General features: G+C 40.4%; 2 protein-coding genes across 4 annotated transcripts in view; both read left to right on the forward strand.

Moving 5' to 3' along the window:
- The window catches only part of sh3bp5lb (SH3-binding domain protein 5-like, b), a 37,734-nt gene extending 34,029 nt beyond the window's left edge, over positions 1–3,705 (forward strand). Inside the window, exon 7 of the mRNA XM_088090239.1 lies at positions 531–3,705. The gene's annotated coding sequence lies outside the window, so the exon portion shown is untranslated. The remainder of the gene's footprint in view (positions 1–530) is intronic.
- A 2,930-nt stretch (positions 3,706–6,635) lies between these two features.
- gabbr1b (gamma-aminobutyric acid (GABA) B receptor, 1b) overlaps positions 6,636–20,814 on the forward strand; it is a 211,805-nt gene continuing 197,626 nt past the window's right edge. For 2 of the 3 annotated variants that reach the window (XM_088090062.1, XM_088090064.1), the window contains exon 1: positions 6,636–6,923. In XM_088090062.1, coding sequence (XP_087946188.1) covers positions 6,869–6,923 — 55 coding nt within the window. In that variant the 5' untranslated portion in view covers positions 6,636–6,868. The remainder of the gene's footprint in view (positions 6,924–20,814) is intronic. The other variant, XM_088090063.1, reaches the window with a different exon arrangement.

The raw sequence follows: 20,814 nt of genomic DNA on the forward strand, positions 1-20,814 counted from the left end.
TTAGTTTGAGGAGGGTGGTTTCTGTGCTATGTAGAGCTCTAAAACCTGACTGAAATTTTTCAAAGATGTCATTTTGATTCATAAAATCTAAAAATTTGGGTTAAAACTACTTTATCTAAAAATTTGGATAAAAACAGGAGTATAGAAATTGGTCTAAAATTACCAAGAACAGTAGGGTTAGGATTTGGTTTCTTTAAAAGAAGTTTCTTTTTGTTTTGGCTCTTTTGGTTATACCTGTTTTGAGCTAGTTAACTGTATCATTTAGGCTCTTAAGCTATATCAGTTGGCTCTGTTTGGGGCTCTTAAAGGCTCCCATACTGCCAGACTGCCAAATACGAGTCCTCCCTACGGGGTCTGCCCGCATTTAAAGGGCACCTACAATTTTGATTTCTACCTCAGTTGTATCAATTGTAACATTTCTTTGTATTTTGTTTATTTGGATTTGATTTCTTTTGTGTTTCATTTTTTTCATATTGATTGTTTTTAGCACTGTTTGGCATGTTTTTAATATTCCCTTTTCTGCTCGTCAGGTGCTGCGGGCCTGAGGCGGCAGTCCATTCCCTGGTGGTGGTTCCTCACGATTCCTCTTTTTTGTGTTAGTGTGTGTTGTCACGGGTGTTTAGTTTAAGGACCCCTTGCCCTTTATTGCCCGTTAAGCCCCAGCCCTACCTTTACCCCCTGTGCTTGCCATGTGCTAATTTTACTGTTTCATTAACACTGAAGTTATGACATTTTAACTTTGCTTTGTTCATAAAATTATTTTTTTAAACTGAAACATTGTCTCTTGCCCCGTGGTTAAAACCATCCTGAGTGACCTTGTTGATTCTCAACTTGGCTTTAGAATTTCCCAGAGATGACATTCCTCCAGGTGGCGTTGTCGCAACCTCTCCATTCCCTGCTTGCGCCACAATATGAACAAGTTTTTATCAAACATTCTTTTAGTGGGGCCGTTCTTGTCTAAATGTGGCCCTAGGATTGTATTGTATCACACTGTATTTTCGTCCTGGGTTTCCTGAGTCCTCCTCACTCTTGTTGCCAACCACACCGCATAATTAGCTCAGCCCACAACCCTTAGTTTTAAACTGGGCTTTGATTCTTTGATTCTTGATTCTAGTATAAAAACCTTGTTCCAAATGCTGTTCAAAAGATAAAATTCTACACCCCTGCTGTCAACGTGTGTCTCCACCACGCAGTGAACAAAACTCATTTGAAGCAGCTACAAAACTGGACCTTAAAGAATTTGTTATGCAACACTCCTCAGACAGTTGTAATTTCTTTGTATATATAGCCACTTTATCAGTGGTGTTTTGTACACAGGGGAGAGGTTAATGGTCAGGACATAGCGAGATAATAAATAATTATCTTCCTCTTCTGAGCTTCAATTATTTAGCAGTGATATAAATACACCCAGATGGCCCGGAGAGAGACGGAGCGATGAGCTGGAGAGCTGAGAGGTGGAAGGGGATGGAAAATGTGATAATTGATTGTGATAATGAAGGAGTCGAAAAGGGACAGAGTGGGGGCAAGTCCAGATGGGAAAAAATTGGCCACGGACTGTAATTTTAGGGCCGTGGGTGAAGGTGACACATGGCGGAGGAGGGAGCAGTCACACAGGAGCTGATGGGAAATGGAGAAGCCGACTCATGACAGCTTGGAAGATGGACACCAGCCAGACTGTCTTTTGTCAAGCTCAGTTCCTCACTCATTTCTCACTTCAACAAGGTGGAAAAGCAACTTTTATATGCACAATAAAGAAGCTGATCCATTTATAATCTTAGAATTGCAGCATTAAAATGGTGAACAGGGCTGGCCTGATGGTGAAACATTACTGAGGGAGGAGGAACAGGCAGCAGCTGCACCAGCAGCAGGTCCTTGCTGTGGCCATAGCCTTCAAAGAGAGCGGAAAGGAGTTGTGTGTCAGTGTGTTTCAATTTGTGTGTTCATTCAAACTTACAAATGTTAAGCTCATTCAAGTCAAGTCAATTCAAGTCAAGTCAATTTTAAAGCCCATTATAACAAAACACAGTTTGCCTCAGAGGGCTTTACAGCATATGATATCCCTCTGCCCTTCGACCATCACATCTACGAAGGAAAAACTCCTGAGGAGTTCTGAGGAGAGATCCGTCCTTTCACCGTGCCCCTTTACTCTAGCTGTGTGTGGTTCTCATAATTAGTTCTGTGTATGAATACTTGTGTCTTTCCCATTGTCAGTACATCACTTCATAATTTCATTTTGCCAGCATGTGTTGGTCTCGTGGTCTTCCTTATGTTCTCTGGGCCATCATGGTTTGTTCTCAGTTTAGTTTTGGTGCCTCTGTATTTTTTCTTTGAGTTACATCTGCCCGCATCTTCAGTTTGGTTGCCAGCCTGCTTTGGAGGAGTTTTACCAGCTGCGGGAAAGCTTTTGTTCTCCTATCCTGCTTGCGGTGTTTTGGAGTCCTCTCTTGAACTTTTGTGAAACGTGACACATTTCAACTTCTTTTAGAGCTTAAATTTCAGTTGAATCTTCAGTTTCACTCAACACTTGCAACTAAACTGATATTTGAACTTCATAATTTGCTAACACAAAAGGAAAGTAAGAAAAAGTCTATTCTTTCTCATTCTGAACAAAAGTTAACTTTCTAAATAACTTACCACACCCAACCACTTTTGTTTGGCTGATATAGTTTATTATTCTAAAGTGGTTGAGTAAGAACACTTCCAGATGTGTTATAAAGTATCATGCCAACCCCCAAAGTGTGCTAAGATACGTACAGAGTACACCGAACAAACACATGATCAGTGCATGTGCTGTTAGCCAGCTTCCAACTTCTGGCCTTACTGTCTTTACACTAGCTGTTTGAGGAAAATGAATGCAGAATATGCAAACAGTCAAGTACACACCTTCACAGTATAAGTAACATTACTCACATTATATTACTTTATTGTCAGAAATAATCCTGAAATTTGTCTTGCATCCTAGGATGTCAAGTGTTTCAAATAAATACACATAAATACAAACAACATTTAGCCAAACAACAAAATCATGCAATAAGTTCTACAAATCTCAATAGACAATCCAACATGTTTGTGTAACAGCTCTTTCTACCTTGTATACATTTTGCAAACCAATTACAATTCAGACAAAATCAAGACAATAAGAATCCTTATCAATACCAGGGTGGTCAAAATCCCAGACCATCTCACTGAGGAATGCGATTAAATATGGAAGGATATGTCATCATCTGCTTTTATCAATTTAATAAGAATGCTGTATCATGTTGGGGCACATATAAATGGGAGTTCATCGAGCAAGCCCACATACCAGTGAGATCAAAATGCAACCATGATGGCACCAAATTTGAGCTTGTCCAGTGGTGTGAGATGGAATCAACAAATACCGGGAAATAGGGGGGGCTTTTTAACATTAAAGTTATAATGCATTCTATATCAAACTGTGTAAAATAGACTTATTTGACTTAAAGCAAGGAATCCTATCAGGTGTGCCCTGTGTGCTGTCAGTGGGGACACAGAAGTGTCTCCAGATCAAATGGTTATATGAAATCCCTCTAGTGCATTCTGGGTCTGCTGTGAGGTCTCCTCCTCGCTGGATGTGCCAGGAATACCTGCACAGAGACGTGCATCTAATCAGCTTCCTCGAGAAGAGCAGCGGTTCTACTTCGCATTCCTCTTGGGTGTCTGAGCTTCTTGTCCTGACTCTCTATATAACCACAAACACCCTGAGAGGGAGACTCATTTTGTCCTCTCAAATTCTGATCTCATTCATTTGGTCAGTACCCAAAACTCATGATCAAGGCTGGAATGTAGATCGATTAGCGAGTTGAGACCTTGCCAGTAAAGTCCTAGTCCAGTAAAATGCCTGCATCACTGTGGAGGCCTCCAATCTGTCAAAAAGCATAAAAAACCCAGTATGTAACACATTCTCATACCAACTCGTCACATGGAGTCGCTCTGTCAGTGACTTTCTGCATCTACTTATGACGTTTTATGCATCCTTCTGCATCAGCTGTTTTTGCTTCACGATGCAGTCATGGCGATGTCAACAAATGCACGTGGTGGGATGAAGCAGTATTGTCCTTATGTTTAAACAACAGGGTGGACTATCACTATGGGTAAATTAGGCAACAAAGTCACATGGTAAAGTGTAGAATAAAATAACACACACATCCACACAGGAAGCACAACTGCACTAAAGTCAGTTGTTTGTGGGACTCATCCACCTCCCCACACACCCACCCTACTGTATAAGAGTACTTGCACTCCTTATATTACCTGTTATCAAGTGACACTGTCTGTGAGCAGTGCATGTGGACTTGGCCTGTAAAAATGTATGATAGCAGAACCTCTGGTTCTGTCCAAGTGCGTTCTCATCAGACGTCATTCAGCCACGTTCTTGGTAGGCCATACTCTACTTGTGAACAAACTCTATAGACACTTGAGCATCTGCACTTGAAAGAAAAACGTATTCCCAACAGCTGCTAACATCTGGCTTTTGTATGTGATGGGAAATCTATCAATCAGTACTCACACCCAGGTCAAATGACTTTGCACGAGTCACAGGTTATTATGGGTTCCAACTCTGATAGGCAGTGTCGGGAACACAACACTAAAGTTAGTGTATTCATTTTGGCTCCTTTATCAGTGAGAGTGACTGAGTGAAAGGGAGACCCAATAAGTGAGTGATGTAAAAAAGAAGTGACCACTGTATCATTTTCACTGGCCTCCATTATGCTTTCTACCGTTTAGTAACCTGTTTTCTGGCCTGTCTGTGATGTTGAATGTGACACACCAGTAAAAATGCAATGAAAGATTTGCTTGTCTGCTGCAGAGCTGGGCACACGGCTCTAGTCTACTGGCAATAGGAAAGGAGTCGATAGGGTATTTTTTTGTGTGTTTTCCAATGTTTAAAAAACCTGTGAACACATAAAAATTTTTGGTGGAAAGTACAGAATAAACATGCAAATAAAGTAAACACAAGCAAATGAAGAGAACTTGTTTAAAGCTTTTACACTGTTTACAAAGAAAAGGCTATAAAAACACTGGCAGATGCAGGAATGAATTCAGAAAGTGCAGTCTAAAAGACTGAAGAGAATTTTCACCTTGTGATGTTACTTTAGAAATACAACAATTACACTAAATTAATCATTTATCCTCGTTTTATGTGCAAATGGTTTTATTCATGAGCCAACATTCCCTAAAGCTGCACTGAAATGTGATTTTTATAAATGAACCTAAAACTTCTGATACAATTTACGATACAATTAAACACAGAATAGCTTAAAAAAGATTTTTTTTGGTCTGCAATCTCTGCACACTTATTATTTACTCTCTCTGTTTTTAGTCACACTAACACTAACGGCAGCTCTAGGGATGGCAGTGCTATTCAGGGCATCACTTTGGTCTGGACTGAAATGTCTCAAGAAATGCCAGGAAATTTTGTACAGACATCTGTGTCCCCCACAGGAGGAATTGTGATAATGTGGTGATCCGCTGATATTTCATCATCAGGTCATATTTGTTTAACACTGGTGTATGACCAAATATCTGCAAAACTAATAACATACCCGTCAGCCTCAGCTGCACTTGGTGTGTAGTGCTGATTAGTAAATGTTAGCAGGCTTTCAGCCTCACTGTGTAAAGTACAGCTTCACAGAGCCTCAAGTGCCTTTTATTTGCTTATTTTTTAATTTTTTTGTTAGTGTTTTTCCCATTGGAATAGACCAGGAATACTCAACTTACTTTGCTCAAAATGACAGGAGGCCAAGGGCCCATACATGTCTCTAGGACTTTTGGACGTTTCTTGAATTTTCTGATGTTTCTAGGAATTTTGGACATTTTGAAGATTTTAGCATGTTTCTAGGATTTTTAGACACTTCTAAGATTTCAGGACATTTCTAGGATTTTAGGAAGTTTCTAAGATTTTATGTAATCCTAGGATTTTAGGACGTTTTTAGGATATTACAACATTTCTAGGCTTTTAGGACATTTTTAGGATTTTAAGACGCACCAAGGATTTTAGGAGATTTCTCAGACTGTGAGACATTTCTAGGATTGTGGGACATTTCTAGGATTTGGGGACATTTCTTGGATTTTAGGATATTTCTAAGATTTTAGGCCGTTTCTAGAACATTAGGGTCTTAGCTGTGACCTCTGTCAGGGGATGTGGGTGATCCTCCACTAGCATTTTTTTGATAACCAAGCTCTATTTTGATGCTGTTTTATGCACTCTGGCACCTTATGTAGCCTATACTAAAAGGAAAAAAACAAGTTCCAGTGTGAAGCACTTCATCATGCAGTTTATTGCGAATTAGAAAATGGATGTGTGTGTGTGTGGGGGGGGTTAGAACGGGGGTCGTAACTGAGCATCACTTGAAATGACCCTTATTTGGAGTTTATATTGGGCTATGCTCTGTAGCCTATTGCTTGAATTGACAGGCATTTTGTTTCTGTTGTTGAATGCTAAATTAATACAATTATCGTATCACGGCTTCATATAGTAACATTCACCACCTGACAACTGAGTGTCTAATTCATTAAAATAAATATGAAGCACTCTCCCCTGTTTTTTCCCATAGGACTTGAATGCAGCATCTCAGGCTGCATCTCTCAATGACGTCACTGGTGAGTGAGGGAGTGTGGAGAAAGGGAGGGAGCTCCACTGTGAAACGCCGTTTGTGTGTGCGTGTGATAAGTGTGTGTGTGCTTGCGTACACAGCGGCTTGCCTTCGGAAGCAGCTCGACGAGCAGCGGTAACTGACAGGATTGAATCTGGACCACGGACCACGCGCGTAGTGAGCTCTGTGGACTTACTGTGGACAGAAAGCACTTTTCCTCCCACTGCTGCAGACACTGGCTTCATCTGCTGCTCATGCAGCGGCAGCCAGCCGATGAGAAGCTGCTAATCCAGTTGGCGTCCAGGATGTGTGAGTATGACTCTGATGCAGAGTGGGATTCATGAATGACATGCTGAACTTTGTTGTCAGTGCTGGAGTTGACATGTAGTGACATAGCATCGGTGCTGTGGCAGCGTCCACAACACAGCAGCAGCACAGCGCTGTGGATCCACTCACGGTGTCAGACAGTTAGTTTGATGTGATGTCGCTGGTGTGTGTGTGTGTGTGTGTGTGTGTGTATGTGTATGTGCATGTATGCTGAGCTCAGGGCACAGCCAGGCTGCCATCTTCTCACACTTCCACTCTGCTGTTAAAGGCATTTTCAATCATTTCAACATCACACTCTCTGGCTAGTGAAGTAGCCGCTGCCTGTAGCAGTTGCTCGTGGGCATATTCCTGCGCTACACGTGCGCTCTCATCACCCGCGCACGGGAACTCCGACGCGCTGTCACGCACGCGGCAGCTTGTATCTCTCTCCCTCTCTCTCTCTCCGTGTGTGTGTGTGTGTCACCTACAGTACAGTAGGTGTGTGAGCGGCGGTGTTGATGCATTGGCTCCATTTATCAGCTTCTGTCATTGGTCCACAGGCTGCAGGTCTGCAGCTTGCGACTCTGGCAACAGCTCGTGCGGGTGAAGTGAAGCTGAGCCTGCCGGGATATCAGTCGGTCATTGTGATAGATTACAACTTGGCAGTGATAAACAACCCGCGACTTCCAGGGGAACCTAACGATTCACTGTTAAAGATACAGACTGATGTTACCTGTAAGAAGACTGACGGTACTAGTATTAAACATTTAAAACCTCAGCAAAATGGCTTGATTTCTTTCAGAAATATGAGAAGGCGGCAATTAGCACTGAAAAAGGAAATTACTCAAACATTACAAAAAGAAAAAGTAAAAAATACAAGAACATTAGGCTACCTATACATTTTTAAAGGAAAAAAAAAACCCTGAAAAAGAAAGTTTTAAAAAATACCTGGAAAAAGTCCTTAAAGGGATAATTAAAAATTTTGAAGTGGGGTTGTATAAATGTCAGTCGACACACCCCCAGTTTGGAGAAGCAGGCTGGAGTCTGAAGTAGAAGCTAAGCAATGCTGCTGCCATCTTGCAAGAGTGATGTCATTGAGAGCCGGAGTCAGAACATCTGTTCCACCAATCACGAGCAGCTCAATCGAATGTGAGCGCGCTGATTGGTTTTCACAGCTGTCAATCATGGTGGAAAATCCCATTTGTAGAATTAAATAACTCATTAAAACCGAAATTTTGAGCAAACATCAGGGTGACGAGAACTACCTTCAGTAACAGAAACCATCACTGGGAAACATGTATTTGTACTTTGAGTTTTTAGTTTGGTGTATGTCCATTCACTTACATGGAGGGGTGGGCTTTATGACCTATACTTCAGTCAGACACCAGGGGGCGATCCAGACTGAAAACGCTTCACTCTGTGAGAACTGTCATGTTGTGCATCTTTATATACGGCACAGTCTATGGATAGGATGCAGTAGGTTCCCTGGCTGTTCAAACATAAATTCCTAAGGGCTTTCTATGCCTCTTTGTGTCTTTTCTTCATGCATTCATTGAAGGTTATGTTCTGTTAAATGCTAGCATTAGCTGATTTTAGAGCACTGACCTTTTACGGTGGTGGCACCTATAAATCATTGTGTAGGAAAAAGATGTAGAAACTAGATGTAAGTCAAGTGAGAGAGAGAGAGAGCTTGAAAACAGTTTTTTGATAAACAAAGCTTCTTGTGTGGGAAACACCAGTCCAGCAGTGTGGTGCTGCACTTCTGGCATTTTTTAGTCTGTGTGCTTAGCAGAGTCTCAACTTTGTGTGAAATGCTGTTCTCGTCAGTAGGTGGGTTTCCATAAACCCTTAAATTGCTTAAATTGAAATTGAGAATATAAAATATGTTTTCTGAAAACACATAACACATTTATCGCCAAAAACGTTTCCCACTTGCATGAGGCTATTCCAAAAAGCCACATTTCACAAAACTGCAATGGAAACACGTTTCTGGCATTTGTAGGTTACATGGTACTATGGCTATTAGGGATGGGTATCATTAGGATTTTATCGATACCAGTACTGGCACTGCTCATGGATACTACTTTCTATAATTTGGTGCAGAAGATACAGACATGACATGTAAAGCTGTGAAAAAAAGTTATTTTGTTTTTGCCACAAACTGGACAACTCAATGATTTATATGATTTGTGTGACACTGGCTATTCAAATTTTCTTTCACAAACTATTTTCACAAACTGACATAACCTGCAAGATTTCTCCTCTGTCCTGTCTTACTGATTATGGAGCTTTTTTTGAGTGACCCTACTTCCACAAACTGAGTGAACTGCAAAATTTCTCTTTCAGCTTCCTTTGATTAAAAAAAAAGCATTATTGTAGCCTGTATCTTGTCGGATGCTCGCCTTACTACTACGACTATGAGCGGCCAGCAGCGATACAACAGTAAACGTTATGTCAATTCATCCCCTGATGCCAGCAGCTTCATTATCATGAGGGTCATATTGTCAGCTCTGTTTGAATCAAGTGAGAACGAATTAAAGTTACACAATTTATGTCATAAATACCAATAGCAGCAGTGTTTGTCATGGAGCTTATTGGTACTTAAGTAGAGACCCAATAATGTACTGATACCATTTACGAAAGGTTCTCTATACACACTCCTAATGGCTATGCGCTTGTCAGTAAGAACTGGCTCCCTCATGATGCAGCAGGTGCTGCAAGAGGTGTTACTGAAGCATATAACTCTTCAAAAGTTGGGCAGATCATTTGTGAGTTTTGAATCCACCATTCTTCTGTGAAATCGTGGACTATCACCTACCAGAAATCCCTCATACGTGGCTGCTCCTATGTATAAGGGGCTTGCCTCTCTATATGGCTCCATAACACCCTTACGTGGCCTTGGATTGTAAATAATGACGGCTAGTGTGGTGGCTGTAATAGAAATAAAGCTGCTAATGTTTCAAACATTCATCTCCACGCTTCTTGGAATGTTATCACCAGAGGAGAAGTTGCACAGCATCACTCAGTGCAGTCATCTCACAATTATGTTTATTAACATTTCGAAAAAATAAAGTTTTATGGAAACCCACCTAATGTCACTTTTTACCTAGCTGTTCAATCACAGTAGAGAAGGGACAAATAGTACTACGACTAACTGTCCTGTTCTACCTGACAAGTGCTGAACAACAATGGAGGAGAACGAAGTTTATGTGTGTGTGTTACCATAACTCGGCCCTACAAAGCCAAAGTGCAGTATCTGCACTTTTGCGAAAATCACTTTTTTGCACTTATAAAACTAATAAAAGAAAAATCATAAATAATCAACCATCGTCATCTGTAGTTTGGACATAGAGAGAACAAACCATGCAGAGAGTGCATATGACATATCTGCGCTGCAAAGCAACACAACTAACTTGTTAAATCACCTGAAAAAACACTACAGTCTGCAGTAGGATGAATGCATGAAGATCCCGTTGAATGATGTTGCTAACTTTACTGTGCCGTTACTGTAAATCCCTGTCCTTGTCCAGCGTCAACTCAGACATTCATAACAGTGACACTGCAGCGCTTCACAGTACCGTGACCACTATTTCAAAAAATAAAATAAAATAAAGGCAAAAAAGCACATAATTTAGGTGAAGAAGAAACTTTATTTTAAGTCTGATTTGATGCAAATATGTTTAAATTAGGAATATAGCACAAGCTGAGAGTGAAAACAGTGCTATGTTAATTTATTTTTGGGGTAAAAAGTTTTGTTACAATATTATTTATATTTTGCCTGTAGGAGATTTATTTGTAAATAAGGCCCAAGGACCAAGATTTTACATCAGCAGGAATTTAGCACAACATGGAAGTAAAAGGTGTGCTCTGTCGTGAATATAAAAATATTCTGTACCTAAAAACAATGAATAATTGTGAGAATTAATGATGATGTCAGTAGTGATCAAAGTAGTATAATCTTGCAGCCCTAACCACAAAGGTGACATCAAAGGGTACACTGCCAAGCCGTTTTCCCACACCCATGGGCAAGACCCATAAAACATAATTCTCACCACTTTAGATGTGTGTGCAAAGTTTTATAACTTTTTGAGCACCCTTATCCCCTAAAAACATGAGCTTTTTGTGACATTATAATAGTGCCTTTGCACCGCCTACAGTGCTCAGGCCTTAATAAAAGCTGTCAATCGAATCTGCTCCATGCAGCACCTTGACCAGACGGCTTTATTAAAAGTTTTGCCACCGTTCAAATAACTGCAGGACTCCAGAGGAAACATGCTGGAGAAGGAAAAACAACCAGGGTTTTCGACCTGCTATCATAACTATACAAGTGCCAATCAGCAATAAGAGAATAATTCAGGTGTAGCTTTTTCATAAAAGAGAGCAGCGATAACAGCAAATGGTCCTTGAGTGTCTCTCTAATGATGAATGTGAGTACTATTAGAACAGATATTCTGTCTGGCTGCTGGTAGATTCAATTTGGAGTTAAAGGCAGAGTGAGTGATATGTGGAGCACAGCGGTGATCAGTATCTGCAGAGTGTGGAGTGAAAAGGTGGTGAGATCAGGACATGTTGGGAGAAAAATTCAGCTGAACATTTCTACACTGTTACTGATATAGTTCTTAATATTTAAGCTGAGCTGACTTTATTCATTGTTTAGTGATTTATTTTTGCTCATAAAAAACATGATCATCTACCAGCATTAACTTTAATTACTAGGCATGAGCTGTGCTGGAATTAGAGTTGCACTGATTGATCAGCCGGTGACCAGAGTCAACTGATTTTCAGCATTATCGGCCATGACTGGCAACCAGCTAGCCAATGTCAGATTTAGCCGATCTGTAAATGTACATACATGTGCTGGACGATGGTTTGTGTCCCGCACACAGCAGCACAGACAGTAACGGTGCATTTGGACTAGAACTGGTGACTGAGGGCATCTCAGTGCTTTCTTCTAATTTCCTATGAAGAACCAAAGAGGCAGTGGTGCAGTGAATGATTGGACTGTTGTGGCAAGTTGCATTGTGTTCAGTCTGTATTTGTAGAGAGCACCTTGAGCAGCCAGGTAGCAGGGTCTGCGGGGGGAGAATGATGAGTTGATTTCTCCATCCTGTTAAGTGAATCATAGTTCTAAGTTAGCGTCATCTAATGATAATCAACCAAAAGTACAGCTAATATTTGTGAAATAGGTGTTAGAGCAGAATTTTGCATGAAATTTGCAACAAATTTAGCGGCGTTGATGGAGAGGCACGTGGAGCGGTCCCTGTCTTCTACAGGTGGTGCTAATCTGCAAAGAAACAAGCAATCTGGGGACAGAGGTGGGGAAGACTGAGTGCAGTGACAGTCTGGGTTACAGACAAAACAGAAGTGAAAAGCTGGTTAGAGACTGAGAAATCAGCCAAGTACAACAATACCGTTGTCCAGAGTGGTACTCAGTAGTCATAAATCACAGAAGGAGAGCTTAGGCAGATGGTCCAAAACACCTGTCATGACATGGACTTACTTACAGACTTATGTTCTCTCTGCTGAACCATCAAATCTGCCACGCATTTGAGGTTTGCCCCCTTAAAGTTAGACTCTTGAAATTTCTTGAAATCTTTATCTGACAGTGTACAAAGGGTCAAAAAACAAAAATGGCTTAACAGCTATGTAATGAATTTAAATTTGTTCAGATTTCTTCAGATATCGCCGAATCAGAAGCTTCCTTGTGAACACATAAATTGGGACTTCTTTGGAAATCAGACCCTCGTTGAACAATATTTGGTTAAAATTCAGGACAGTCGGGTTGCAAAAAGCCAATCACACCATTTTGTAGAGAATTATCTAAGGTGACACGAACACTCCAATCAAAGGGAGGAAAAGAGCTAGTGGTAAACACAAGTGAATAAATTGGATTTTTTTCTTTGGATTTTTTTGCATTTTTTTGGTTAAATTTTGAAATTTCTCACACAGTGGTAGTATTTATGTATAGATTTCTAGACATGGGGTGCATCTCAGATCTTGAGCCAAATAAAGGTCTAATGCATATATAGTCATGAAAAACATTTAAAAAAAAAAAAATCAACCTACATCAAATGTTTCTGAAAGTAGATTTATTTACCTCAGCAGAGCATGTATTGATGACCACAGTGAATTATTTTAAGGAAGTTTAGTTAGGAGTTTTGCTTCTTGTAAATAAGAAGCAACCATCCAAATACTACAAAGGCCATCTTCAAGGTAAACAAGGACAAACAATATAAATTAAATGGCCTCACACCACGTCAAGATATATTTCAAATAATTCCAACTTCAATAGTAATAATAATGCTGTTCTGAATACTTGCACGGCCATCTCCAAGTAGTAGATTATATAGTGTTGTCTCCCTTAGGAGAAATTTGTCCTGGACATTCAAGAGAACCGAGGCAACACAGCCACACACACACGTACAATCGAACCAGATTAACATACAGTATCACCCCCAGATCCATAGACCTCAAGAGTATTGCATGATGCACTAAACCCAAGTGTTGCACTGAACAGTTTGGATGAATGAAATGGCCTCATATCAGTGATCTTATCTTAATCACACCTGTTATTCTACATGCAGGTTCTAGTGGTAGTTATTCTCAATAGCACCACTGGCTGGTGTAGTGGTAATGTTCGACAGGACTGGATAATAATGATAATAGTCAGGTTCATAATGACCTGATTGCAACTTTTATTTAAAATCTTTTGGGAGTTGATAAACTACTAATTTTTGGAAAGTTTAGAATGTGATGAACCCACAAACCGTTCTTTTCATTTTTTCCCAAGTCTCTGTGATGGCCATCTTGGACTTTCAAAGTGGCGACCACCCGGAACCTGTTTGTAGCTGGATCCCTGATGAGATCTCAGTTGGCTAAGCTTCTGAGTGAAGTGGCTAATTGCATATTTCAAGCCCAGGAAACAAAAATGACCATTTGCTACACACTAAACATAAAATCTAATGAGTGTCCCTATTCCATTTCATTGGAATAAGACCTTTTTTTAAGCTGTCTAAAATGACCTATTTTAATGTGTAGAATAATCACAGCCTCATGAAACTTTACAACCACAAACTAGAGACCTCTGGCATTCAGCAGGTGTATTGCTTTCAGATGTATATTAATATAAAGGGGCTTTATGAGTAATTTCCTGAACACTTTTTAGAAGAATGGACAGAAAATTCAATTTAAGGCTCCCACATCTCATAACTCCAAACGTGTTCTTATTTCTGACTCTAAGCAGTGGGTTTTTTTCTGGCCACCCTTCCATAAAGCCCAGCTCTGTATGGCTCAAAGTGCTCCTATAGACAGACTCACAGTCTCCACTGTGAAGCTGTCCACCTCCTTCAAGGTAATCTTTGGTCTCTTTGGCCCCTTTTCCACTGCACAAAAAAACAAACGATATGTCGTTAAACCTGTGAAAAGCCATGTGATGCTGACGCTGTGTATCTTGGAATGTTATCACTAGACTAGAAGTCGCAGAACGTAACTCAATGGAAACGCAGTCATCTTGCAATTGTGTTTTATTGACATTCCGAAATTGAAGTTTCACGGTATACACACCCCTCCATTCACATTACACGAATTGAATGAAGTATTCCATTGATGTCAGAATTACTTCAAAAGTATTGTTACCGGTACTGGTATTGGTACTAGTATGGTGATATTTTAAACTATACCCAGCCCGCGTTCACACTGCTGATGGTAACTGTTACAGTGGTCTTACATATACTTGGTACTTTCCTCTCCTTTATTCTGCTTTTCTTCTCTCTTATCGGTTTTCTCTATTGATTTCCTCTTTTACCGAATAACACACACACACACACACACACACACACACACACACAGTGTCCCCATCTTTTCCCTATTTCTCTCCTCCTCTCTCTCCTATATTGTTCTCTCTCCATTTGAAATGGTGTCAGTGCTCATTGCAGAATAGAAAAACAAAATTCTATTCATGTTGGATCTATTTTTACTGTTCATAGAAAGCTACCTATTTGAGCAGTTGTCTGGCTGGTATTAATTCAGAATGTTCTTCATTTTTTATGTGAATTGAGCTGCCTTTGCTGTGCTAATAATTTTGGAGAAAGAATTTTCAGAGTTGGACTCTTTCTCGTCCAAATTGGAGGTCTGCGGAGACTGTGGGAAGAAAAGAAATCTACCAGCGGTGATGAAGAACAAAATAACACTTCAGTGATGATTGATTGGATTCTGTTGACAGGTTTAATTGTACGTGATGGGACTATTTCTAGGATGGCAGATTAGACTAAAAGCAGACTTTATCTCTGAGCTGCTCCCTCAGAAGGAGAAAGAGCTGTGGTGTTTTCTCATTTCTTTTTGGCTGTAAGCCTCAGAGGCCTGCAGGTATTGCAAGAGATAAACTTTGGCCTTGGCTCTGACCTCTGTCCTTCTCCCACGCCAGCAATAAGCTCCCCTCCTCCTTCAGCTTTGGAGCGTAAAGCGCCAGGATCAGTTTTTATCACATTGCTCTGTTTCTGCTCACGGCAGTGGTCAGATTTGTTAAGATTTGCTGCACTGTCACAATGACTACAGCCCTCCTGGAAGTGGGAATGGTCATTCCTCCTGACTTATGGTCCCATAGTAGCATAGAAGTGCTGATTTATCATAGACTCTGTTGGTTAGTTTATTGTCTGGCCTTCAGAAATGCATATGTCATTGAGGTTTTGACTCTGAGCTTGGACAAAAGCAGAACAACCAGGTTGCACTTCAGTAGGGATCTGACATTTTGAGCAAAACTGTGAGTGATGATTGTGTTCATATGCATTCCAGTTGATGTTATGAGAAATACCACTGAGACGAATCACTTCAATTAGTCAAGTCAGCCATTGAAATTGAATTGTAGTTTAGTAGTAGTATTGTAATTTATGCCAATGCACTGTAAGTGCTTCAGCCAAAGGTCTATTAAAAAAATGTTTTTTTTCCACTACTACAAGAAATAAAATACCAGACATAGAATATATACATACAGTATTTCTAACCAGCAACCACATAAAGATGCATATAACAGGAAACACTGTTGTTTCATAGTCCTATTTAATGTGATCCTTAATTTCCTATAATAAATATCTAGAACACAATTACAATTTATTTGTAAATTTTATATAACAAAATAATATTTGAAGTAGACTTGGGTGGTATGTAATATTTCATACTGTCACACTTTCGCTGGGGTATATGATGGTATAAGTGTGCAGCGGCAACAGTTTACAGTCCTGTAACTTCTCCCTCCATCACTAGGTGATGCTGTGTCTTTCAGCTCAGCTCCCTGTTCACCAGTAGAGACCGGAGACTGAGCCCTGATGGTGCATGCTGTGCACTACACACAATGAGTCAGGATTACAGAACACCCTGGTATACAGTAACATCAGGCAGTCATGTTTTTTACATCTAATTTGGTGAATTAAGGATTTATTTGGACCAAACCGGAGCTGCTGATTGTTGGAACAGTGGACTTACTAACTCTTCTTCTGTTAGTAATCTACTAACAAGAGTAACCAAGATGGTTTGGGTGACTTTTATTTTGTTGCAGTTGAGTTTGAATGAAGTGTCTTTTATGTTGAGTCAGCAACAGTCACCAGTCTTCAGTGACCAAGAGAAAGTTGAATTCAAAAGGTGTACAGTTGTATTTCTCATTTAACAAGGAAAATAGGTGTGAGTATGTTACTTTTCTTAACAATTTCTGCAGGTTTCTATTGTGTATTCATTTGTCTGAGAAGCTTTAAGTAAGTAGGTATGAAGGTAAAAAATATTACATCCACCAAAGCAGTAGGAATTCAGTCTTTGTTTCAGACCAGTTATGATCTAGGCTTGCAGTTCTAGGTTACTAATTTCATGCATGAAATCTAACAGCAATCTCACACATGATGTGCCTTTGTCTGTAAAAAGGCTGCATTTAATGTGTCATTTCAGCTGGTTATCAAATAAGAGATCAATAATAACTCAGAACTAAATGTGCCAAACACCTTTTCAGCGCCTCCATCAAGCGTAGTGTGCTGCTGAAGTTGACAGATGGCTGAAAGGAGAGGCAGTAAAGTTTGGTGACATAATTACAGAGAGAAAATTCTGCAGAGCTTTTATAGTTTAGTAAATAAGTGCCAAGGGCCGTAGAACCAGGCTGCTCTCCTATTAGCCCAGTGACACCCTTTCTCCTCAGTTGCCAGTTGCATATGTGCATGTGGATGTGTATGTGTCTTTTCTGTTTTCATAACATCTTTTTAGGCTGTTTCATGAAAAAGCATCTTTGCAAATGCATATCTGTGGGTAGGTCTATTCTATAGTTGTGTGGTTCCTGTCCAGACTCCAGAGAAGGTGGAGAGCATGTTAAGCTCAGATCAGAGATAGCAGGCTGCCTGTAAATGGCCCTTCATGTACAGGATGCTTGTTTTGACATGCAGCCAGGAATGGAGCTCTCCAAGTCCAAACACATGGTCCTCCTCCTTCCTCTCCCAGTGCTCCAGCTTCACTCTACTGTATGCTTTCACAGGTTGGAGAGGAGAGGGTTTCATTTCTAAACACTGTAGGCACATTAACTTGCACCCAGGAAAAGTTATTAAAGCATCAGAGTGATTAGAGCATCATAGTTTTTTAATTGCATTATTTAAATGTTAATTGAATTATCCACTTATTAATTGGCTTTAAAAGGCGTCACTTAGGTAATCGATTTTAATCAGACACTGAAAAAGTCTATGATTATTCCGGAGACACACTGCAGCCTCTGATGTTGAGTTTGATCATTTTCCTTTTAATTTACAACAGGCAAATGTTTTCTGCTACTGAGAAAACAGCTGTTATTTTCTCCTGTGAAAAAAATGATTTCTTCTTCATGTTGTCCAAAGTGCCAGTATTCAAATGGTCTTTAGAGGGATGCTTCAGCTACTTAACTTTCTTCTAATTTCAACCAGCATTGTATCAAAACAATCAGTACATTTACATGATCTTAGTATTGTTAGTCTGACTAAACCTGGGCTTTGAAAATACATGTAAACATGTTAGTCCAACTCAAAACACTAAGTTGAATTTCTTGTAGTTGGACTAACACACCCAGACAATGCAGTTGAGGGTCGATTTACTCCTTTCATGTAAATACCTCAACTGGACCCGAACTGGCCTAGGTGTTCTGTGCATGCTCCATTTTCCCCGTGTCAGGCTTCTACCTGGTAGTTCCATCCATCCATCCATTTTCTTCCGCTTATCCGGGGTCGGGTCACGGGGGCAGCAGCCTAAGCAGGAAAGCCCAGACTTCCCTCTCCCCGGCCACTTCGTTCAGCTCTTCCCGGAGGATCCCAAGGCGTTCCAAGGCCAGCTGAGAGACAGAACAGGACACGCTTGTCCTGGGTCCTGGGTCTTCCGCGGGGTCTCCTACCGGTGGGACTCCCGGACACCTTACCAGGGAGGTGTCCAGGAGGCATCCTAATTAGATGACTCCGAGCTCCTCCTCCCGGATGACTGAGCTCCTCACAGTATCTCTAAGGGAGAGCCCAGCCACCCTACGGAGGAAGCTCATTTCGGCCGCTTGCACCTGCGATCTTGTTCTTTCGGTCACTACCCAAAGCTCGTGACCATAGGTGAGGGTAGGAATGAAGGTCGACCGGTAAATCGAGAGCTTTGCCTTTCGACTCAGCTCCCTCTTCACCACAACAGATCGGTGCAGAGTCCGCATTACTGCAGACGCCGCACTGATCCTCCTGTTGATCTCCTCCTCCATCCCCCACTCGTGAACAAGACCCCGAGGTATTTAAACTGTCCACGGAAATGGGCTGAATGCGGTAGTATACGTAGTTGAACTGTGGTTATTTCCTCCATCTAACCAGTGCCTAGATATCCCCCCTCTCTCGCTGTTGCTTAAACTATTTTCATATTACTTTCCACCCATGCCACCACCACCACATACACAAAGAGTATAGAAGATCAAGAGACAGACCCACCCCTCTCTCGCTCTCTCTCTCTCTGTCTCTCACAGTAAAAACTAAACAGTGCTGATCAAATGGAAACCAGGAATATGTCGCTGCACTGCCTATTTCTCTCCTCAGATATTCTTAGCAACACATATGAATGGCCTGCTTAGCTGTAGTAGCAAGAGTTTGTGAACAGGAAGTGGGTGCCATACTGCGTCCTGCACGCTGAAAACAGAGGCTGAAAAAATGGAGATCTAACCGTGAAACTAAGCAGCGCTGATCAAATATAAATGTAAATTCTTTCACTGAGTTGAGTTGCATTTCCTGCCTCGAATGTTTTCAGAAACATGTTTAAGCTTACTTAAACTAACTGCAATACAAGATTGTTTCTTCCCTGTGTTTCGCATATACAAGTGGCAATATGTCACCTAGCAATGGGAGCTTTTATTGGTCTGTGGCAGTGCAGTGCATTCTGGTAGTTGTAGGTTTTCTACCTCTTTGGCAAAGCATCCTTCCCATCCCCAACTGTAAAAGTATTAGCTTCTTTCCACTGCAGAGACAGAGCAGTTTTATTAAAAGGGCATCTTTCCAGCAGTGAAATACTTCGTTAGGGTCCACAGCAGTACTGAAATTTTGCACAGTTGGCTCAGTGAGTCTTCTGTGGTCACACTTTACATTACTTTTAACTAATTTCCGATTTGTGCAAATGGTGGTGTAATAGTTAAATGTGTTTTTCCAACCTTACAGAAGCCTGTTCATTGTAGTATGCTTTCACAGTCAACCAGAAACTTGCTCAGCAAAGCCAACAACACATTGAAACACGCTTCCACACAGGTGTTAATAGTTTGAATTGTGTTAAATTTGTTGAGTGATCTATGAGTCCTTCCTGCTGGTGCATTCATGTTCTGGGGTGAAGGATTGAAATCAGGACTATGCAGCTCAGCTGCCACATAGCGCTGCGCTCTTAAGTTAAAGTATTTAAAAAACTCAACACAGTACTCTCATTAAAACTTGCCATGATTTGACAGCTGTCTTGGTATATGAAAATTATTTTGCTGACTTCAGAGTAATACTCAGATGTGAGTCATTATTTGACGATCAGGGCTGGAGGACCCCTTTAGTTAGTAACAAAAAGTAGTTGTGCTGGGGTGATTAATCAACTTAATTTATGCCATCAGTTACAGAAATACGATAACTTACAAAGTGTGTGCCGGCACGTTGCAATTAAGTACCATCCAGGCCACACTGCCTGTGATGTGGAAATTAGACCAATCTTCACATATGCTGCTATTGTGATTGTTTTCAAGAGAAGATGATTGAATAAAATATTTAAGTATGAAAGTGAAAATTTTGAGTTTGTTTTTGTATATTAATTGTTATCACAATCAAGTAATAAAAAAACAACAAAAAAACTCTACAATACTTTAAAAATTGGTCATTAGATTAATTGACTAATTGAAAAAATAATCGCAAGATTAATCTTTAAAAAAATTTGTCATGTGCAGCCCCAAAAAGTAGTCAGCAAAGACGAAAGTAGGGATGCTTTACCATCAAAATGTCAGACAGAGAAAATCATGTGGAGCTCTGACAGAGACGGTTACACTTTGTACTCAGTAACTGTTGTACCATGACTCTCAGCCAGATTACACCAGAGCAGGTGTTCTGAGTAAAGTCATAATTACTGTAGGACATAATTGCACTAAATTCCAAGGCAAGTTTAGCCAATGAGCATTTCATTTTTGAAATTTAATCAATTTGGGGAAGTATTAGAAAAGCTAACATATGGCTGCCTTAATGAGTGTAGTGAAACAAAACAGCCATTCTCTTCAACAAATTCACCAGCAGCAAATTCAAACTGAAGTGCATGAGTAAACGGGGCAATTTAACTTGAAGATTAATGTTAATATGTACTTAATAAAATATTATTTTAAAAGTAAATCCTTTCCTTCTGAGATTTCAAATATAGGCCTGGTTCTCTG

The sequence above is a fragment of the Plectropomus leopardus genome, chromosome 17 (assembly GCF_026936395.1).
Source record: "Plectropomus leopardus strain MGB_pleo_1.0 chromosome 17, ASM2693639v1, whole genome shotgun sequence".
NCBI classification, from domain to species: Eukaryota; Metazoa; Chordata; class Actinopteri; order Perciformes; family Serranidae; genus Plectropomus; species Plectropomus leopardus.